This window comes from Labeo rohita, chromosome 13 (genome assembly GCF_022985175.1).
Source record: "Labeo rohita strain BAU-BD-2019 chromosome 13, IGBB_LRoh.1.0, whole genome shotgun sequence".
NCBI lineage: Eukaryota > Metazoa > Chordata > Actinopteri > Cypriniformes > Cyprinidae > Labeo > Labeo rohita.
Window position 1 is genome coordinate 17684153 of NC_066881.1, and position 6873 is coordinate 17691025.

The following is a 6873-nucleotide window of genomic DNA, read 5'->3' on the forward strand; positions in this document are numbered from 1 at the left end:
ACTGGCTGTTGACAACGTCCCTGACCAAGGAGAGAAGAGCAGGCAATCTGAGAACGAGGGGAAAAAAAGGGCCACCGGCTGCAAAATGTAAGTTCACAAAAAGAGGGGAGATTTTAGAGGCTTTTAGAAAGTAACATTTCGGTGTTTTGGAGAGCTATTATGGAAGCTAACCTCACTGAATCGCTCTCGGCTCTGGCATCGCACGTTTTCTTTCCCACACCTGAGCTGTAAACACATCTGCCACAACAGTCAAGGAATCCTAAGTAGAATGATATTCCATAAAAAGCCCTCAGTATTCATTTTAATAATGTTAAGAGCTGAAGTGGAGTGTCAGTGCGCTCACAGCCTCTTAGCAACAAGAAGATTTCACGAGCGAAGGCCTCAGGTGGGCTCGACTAGTTTGATGGGCTAGTGGAGAATACATCTAAACTGCATGTCAGGCAGCGTGATAATATCCAATACCATACTGCAATTTTCAAATAGAAAAAGGTCCTTCTTTAAACATTTTTGGGGCAGGATGTCTCTCAAGGAGCTGTGCGCCTATGAAACACCATCCGTTGCTGAAATGCAGAACTTCATGTTGGCTGACAGACGCCCCACTGGACATGTCAACCAAGTGTGGCCTAATGTGTACATTGGCAACGAGTATGTATTATGTTTTCTATTCAAATAGAAATTGAATGAAAATGTACAGAACTACAGATGTTCTCCGTGTTTGTTTTTTCTCAGGGTCGCGGCACGAGACAAGCCAATGTTGTATAGTATGGGGATCACACACATTGTGAATGCTGCTAGCGGACCCCCTCATGTCAACACTGGACCCCGCTTTTACAGAGACATGGATATTGATTACTTTGGAGTAGAGGCTGATGATTCCTCAGATTTCATCATAAGTGTGTTTTTCTATCCCACAGCGAGGTTTATACGAGCTGCACTGTCAAAAAATGGTGAGTTAAATTGGAGGAAACATCCTCATGAACATTCTTAATGCAATATTTAATAACCTATCACTTGGAAGTCTATAACTATGTAAAATATAAAAAATTAGCACCATGCTTTGCCCTACTTGGGGAATGCTTCATTTTCCCACCTGCCGCTGTATTCGACAAGCACAAGAAGTCACACACTACGACTACCACAACCCAGTAAATGTGGCCCTTTTTAGTGTAAAAATTAGAGTACATACATGTTTCCACTTTAATCTACTTTTATTTCCATTTTATAGCTAGTAACGGGACGTAACGTAAAAATAATATAATCAAGCTTTTTGAAACTCAGAAAAAAAAAATACTTCACAAAATGATTTATTTTTCTGAAGCATTGAAAGTAGCCTAAAAATTTGTTTGGTCAAAACTGTATAAATGCAACGCGAACACAGACCAAGTGTGCATAAAGACACCTGTTTATAAATTACAAATGTACAAATGAAAATAGATTAAATAAGAAGAGTGTGTTTTTATTTTTCGCTTTTTTATTTATTTTTGTGCTTTGAACCCGAGAGTTTCTCAAATGCAAAAAAGGGGCATACGGAGTAATTCCAATTTAACAATTACTATAGTAAAATTATGTGTAATTATAAAAATAAAGTCATTAGCATGTTCTTGAACTTGAATTGTTTACACTTTACATAAAAGGCATGCTGGTGGCACTTGGGCTTCATTTGAATTATAATATTATCAAATGTGACCCTGGATCACAAAACCAGTCATAAGGGTCTTTTTTTTTTTTACATTTTGAGATTTTTTTTTTTACATTTTAAATAAATAAGCTTTCCATTAATGTATGGTTTGTTAATATAGGAAAATATCTGGCTGAGATACAACTATTTGAATACAACTATTACTTATAAAAATTTTAATTTTGATATGTTTACAGTAGGAAATTTACAAAATATCTTCACGGAACATGATTTTAACTTAATATCCTTATGATTTTTGGCATAAAAGAAAAATCTATCATTTTGACCCATACAGTGTATTTTTGCCTATTGCAAATATACCCGAGCTACTTACGTAAGACTGGTTTTGTGGTAAATTAAACGCTACTTAAAATGAATGTGACTTCCTGTAATTTAGTAATTTCAAAAAATGACTGTACTTTAGCAATTTTGAAAACAGACAATACTATGTTGTTTTCAATCTATTTATGAATAAGACCACAGTAAACATTCTCCAATGAAATTTGAGCTTGTTTAAAATGCACACCTAGCAACTCAATGGCAGCGACATCTCAAACTGACAGATAAGTAAAAATAAACAGGTATTTTCAGAGTTTTGAACTGTTTGTTACTGTTTTCTACGTTGTCATAATAATTATACTCAAAATGAACTGAAAATTGTTGAGAAAAGGGCAGAGCCTTGAGCCTGCAAAGCAGCCCGCTCTGTGTGTGCCTGGAAACACTTACCCATCACTTTCCCTTTTCATTGTATTTCAGTATTTATTCAAATTCATTCAGTTAGTTAAAACTAAACCTTGGTTATAAAACTGACCTGACCTGAGATCAGCTTTGAAGGTTTAAAACATTATGACCTAATAAAACCATCATGTCTAATGGCACTGAAGTAATCTTTTGTCTATAGCCTACTAAAAGTAGCATTTGCTCTGTAAAAATGTTATGAATGGATTGTGTTTTGTTCTTCAGGGAGAGTGTTTGTCCACTGTCTGATGGGAGTGAGCCGCTCTGCTACCCTGGTGTTGGCCTTCCTCATGATCTGTGAGGATCTTACTCTAATGGAGGCCATTAAAGCTGTACGGCAACACAGGGACATCTGTCCTAATCCTGGCTTTCTTAACCAGCTTCGACATCTTGACATGAGCCTCGTACGAGAGAGGAAGAAAAAACTGGAAGCTTACAAATTGTAACTGAAAACTTGGTAACAATGTGATGAATCCCATTTCAAGAGCACATCCCTTAAGGGCCTCCTTCCCCATGGCCTTGACCCAGATCTATTGGGCCAGATCTTATTTGCTAATATCCATTGTAGTGCAATGGCAAAGCGGGTATCAGAAGGCAAAATTGAAGGGCTTCCCCATAAATACTAAATAACCTCCAAAGGGCAGCAGGGTCGCAAAATAAATGGCAGGTTTTTAAATTTCTTCCAGATGAGATATACTTTGAACTTGTCTCGAAATGAGCCAGCAAGCATGTTTGGTTTTTTACTGGAGTGAAATGAAACGGTTGTGGCTTGCTCTTTATCATGGGAAGGTGGAAGAGCCATGCATGGCTACATGACTTAAGGGTTGGTCCCCTGTAGTGAGTTTCTAATGGGTATCATATGCTTCAACATATTTATGGTTTCTGGTCAAACACGCTGGAGTTGTGACCTACGGATATTTATGAAATTGATGACCAAACACAAATGTGATGATAAAGCGTTTAAATTATTTCTTAGTCCAGACCAAAAGTCCAAAACTGTCACATTGTTTCCACTGAGACATATATTTTCTTGTTGATATGTGAAATAAATTACACAGGACTTCAGGAATTATGTGGTGTTTTGTTCTGAAAATGTCCCACAGGCAAACATGATTACACAAGCAGAAAGGTCAAACTAATGTGTGTAAATACAAACTGTCCCATGAAAATATGCATTGATCATTCTACTCACAACACAAGTATTGAATAAACAGGGACTATATCTTTGATTCCAGAGATATTTAACTCTTTTTTTTGACAGAAAAGCTCCTAAAGACAAACCGTTGGCCTCTCAAATGCAGGCGGTGTATGAGACACCATCTATATCGGATCTGCAGTGTCTGCTCCTGACAAACAGACAACCTTTCGGACCCGTCAGTCTTATCTGGCCCGGCCTGTACATCGGAGATGAGTAAGTACCGAACCGTAACATTCTTGGAGGGAAAAACACTGATCTAACCAAAACACTCAAGTTTCACGGATATCCACCGTTTTTCTGAACGCGGAAGTCTCGTCCAACTGGAACTTGACATTTCCGGTATCTTTAGCCAAACATATTTTAGAGCCGATAACATAACGTTAAACCTACGAAAATGCTTTTTTAAAAGCACATGGCGCCATCACTTTACAGTGTCGCAATGACTGTCTTTTTGTAGTTAGTCACCTGTCATAGTTTAATGAGTGGGTAGATGACATGAAGCGACACGAGGTCAGCCGCATTGAAAACAGATGAGCGCATATACAAATTCGTGGTCATTTTGTCCACAAAATTAAAAAAACACATTATTTTGTCATCGTTTATGCAAGGCTCCTGGACACTGACAGATTTGCTAGTACACAAAACAAGTAACGTTACTGTACAGGAAGCTGTTGGGTCATTCTGTAATTGTGGGTACATCTCATGTCCGTGAAGTATATTTTAATATATTTTCATCAATATGTTCATCAAAATGTTTTAATTTTCTAGTACACAATTATATTTTTTTCATGATTTTGTGAAGTTGCTCATTCTACTCTGGATTTAAGCATGAAAATTACCTCAAATATAAATTAATTTCATTGTTTTGCCTTCAGTTAGATTAGGTTATCAATACATTTTAGTGTGCTCTTCAAAATAGTAAGTGTTTGTGATATAACATGCTTTATTTCTGTGTGAAAAACCATTGTCAACTAAGTTACCCACTGGACACCCCCCGAAAAAGGAATGGTTTGTCCCATTCTCTCATAATTTGCACAGTATGATGATATTTCCTCTAGAAGCACGTGGATGAAACACTAGAAGTTATGTTCTCTTTCTTTCCCCTAAAATTGTTTAAACTAGCAAACCTGTGTCAAGAGTGGATTAATTGTCAACAGTGTTACACAAGTATTATTGCTGCAGATTTTAACAAGACAATTTAACTAAAACTTGTTTTGTTTATGAAAATATATTTCTAAACATACCATATGCTCAGTAGTTCTAGGCTTCCATGTTGAGTATAGGCCTAAAACACAAAAAATGTCAATTAAGTTACCTGTAACATGGTGGACAGTAGTAAACATAGATGGTATTTTATACACACTCCTACAGATCACCTTTATTTATATAGGACTTTGTACAATATAGATTGTTTCAAAGCAGCTATGTAAGGTCATGTTTGGGTTTTTGGGAAACAGGAAACCTTTTTTCTTCACATTATCAAATTCTAAATGTACCCCTAATTATAGAATGACCCTGTTATTGTGGCAGCCAACAACAGCACAGCTTCCCTGTGCATAAAGTTTCAGTTTAAATAATTCAGTGTTTTTCTATGGAGACTGGAACACTAAAGCACCCAAACAGAAATTAGAATGCATCATGGCGGCGCTAATCAGTTACTCAGGAAAAAGGTGGATAGATGCCTGTGTCTGCACTTAATTGCATGTATGTAAATGATGTAACCAAAAACATGAATATGTGTTAAACAGTCACTAATTTCAGGTCAGCAGCTCGTGATAAAGGACTCCTCGCTGATCTGGGAATCACTCACATTGTAAACTGTGCCGACGGGCCGCATCGCATCAACACGGGCGCTCAGTTTTACTCAGACATGAGTATAAGTTACTGTGGAGTGGAGGCTTCAGATCACCCTCAGTTTGATTTGAGCCAGTATTTCTGCTCCACTGCGTCCTTCATTAAAGCTGCACTCACTCAAAATGGCAAGTCTGACTTCCTTGACCTTTTTCTGACTAATTTTGTCAGTGATTGTATTGAAATTAAAATAAGCAGAGCAAAAGAATAAATGGAGCAGCGCAAAGTCAGCAGGCAATACAGTCGTTTTAATAAGAGAAATATGTAAATTGTAACCAGTGTCAGAGATGCCGAATAAGTTAGGAGGTTCTTTTGTGTGCTGCAGGCAAAGTGCTGGTCCACTGTGCAATGGGAGTCAGTCGCTCCGGAGCCTTGGTCCTGGCCTTCCTCATGATGTGCGAGAATCTCACTATAACGGACGCCATCATCGCTGTCAGGTTGAACAGGGGCATCTGTCCCAACTCAGGCTTTCTAGAGCAGTTGAGAACCCTGGATAACCATTTAAAGAGATAATTCACTCAAAAATTAAGCTTCTGTCATTTACTCACATTCTGTCATCACCATTGTGCCAATCACGTTTACACACTGCCTTTGAAATTTTCGTCTGTCATAAAATTCGGATCAGGTTCTATTTTCTGCATTTTCGCATCCGTAGCAAGCATTTTGATAGGAAAGGACGACGAATGCGAAACAATGGAAAACAAAAAAACGCATACGAAAATTTCGGACTCAGTGTGCAATGACCTTTACTATTTATAACTAAATAAATATATATTACTCCAGTCTTCAGTGTCACGTGATCCTTCAAAAACCATTCTAATATGTTGATTTGCTGTTCAAGAAACATTTTTATTATTATTATAAATATTTAAAAAGAGGTGAGTGCATTCTTTCAGGATTCTTTGATAAATAGAAAGATCCAACGATCAGCATTTATCTGAAATAAAAAGCTTTTGTAACATTATACACTATACCAGTGGTTCTCAAACTTTTTATACCCAGTACCACCTTAGAAAATATTTGTCTCGCCAAGTACCACCAGCATTAAAATACAGCGTATTAGGCCTAACTATTCAGCTACAGCTCTGCACAGTTCAAAAGCGAGGCAGTTTTGTTCCTAATAAGAGTATTGTTGTCAGCCACTTTAACATTGTAAATACACAGTTTGAACATTAACACTGCACAGTGTTTACAAACAGTTAAATAAAAAGCTTAAATAATGATTAAATTAAAATGTGTTGTACCTAAAAGTTAAATAAAACCTGTACTGTACATGTAAATGTAAAAATAATATATAATAAAAATATTAAAAACTTTACTCAAATAAATATTAAATTAAATTGCATTGTGTTTTAACATTAATTTATATTTAATTTAGTAATTCCTGCTGATAAACGCTGTTCTTCTA

General features: G+C 36.8%; 1 protein-coding gene across 1 annotated transcript; it reads left to right on the top strand.

Moving 5' to 3' along the window:
• The first annotated feature begins 12 nt into the window (after window positions 1-12).
• On the top strand, window positions 13-6623 carry LOC127175721 (dual specificity protein phosphatase 13-like). Its single transcript, XM_051126981.1, has 7 exons — window positions 13-87; window positions 517-645; window positions 730-947; window positions 2642-2858; window positions 3678-3827; window positions 5376-5593; window positions 5791-6623. Coding segments are annotated over exons 1-7 (1122 nt in total). The 5' UTR covers window positions 13-85; the 3' UTR covers window positions 5979-6623.
• Window positions 6624-6873: the final 250 nt, after the last annotated feature.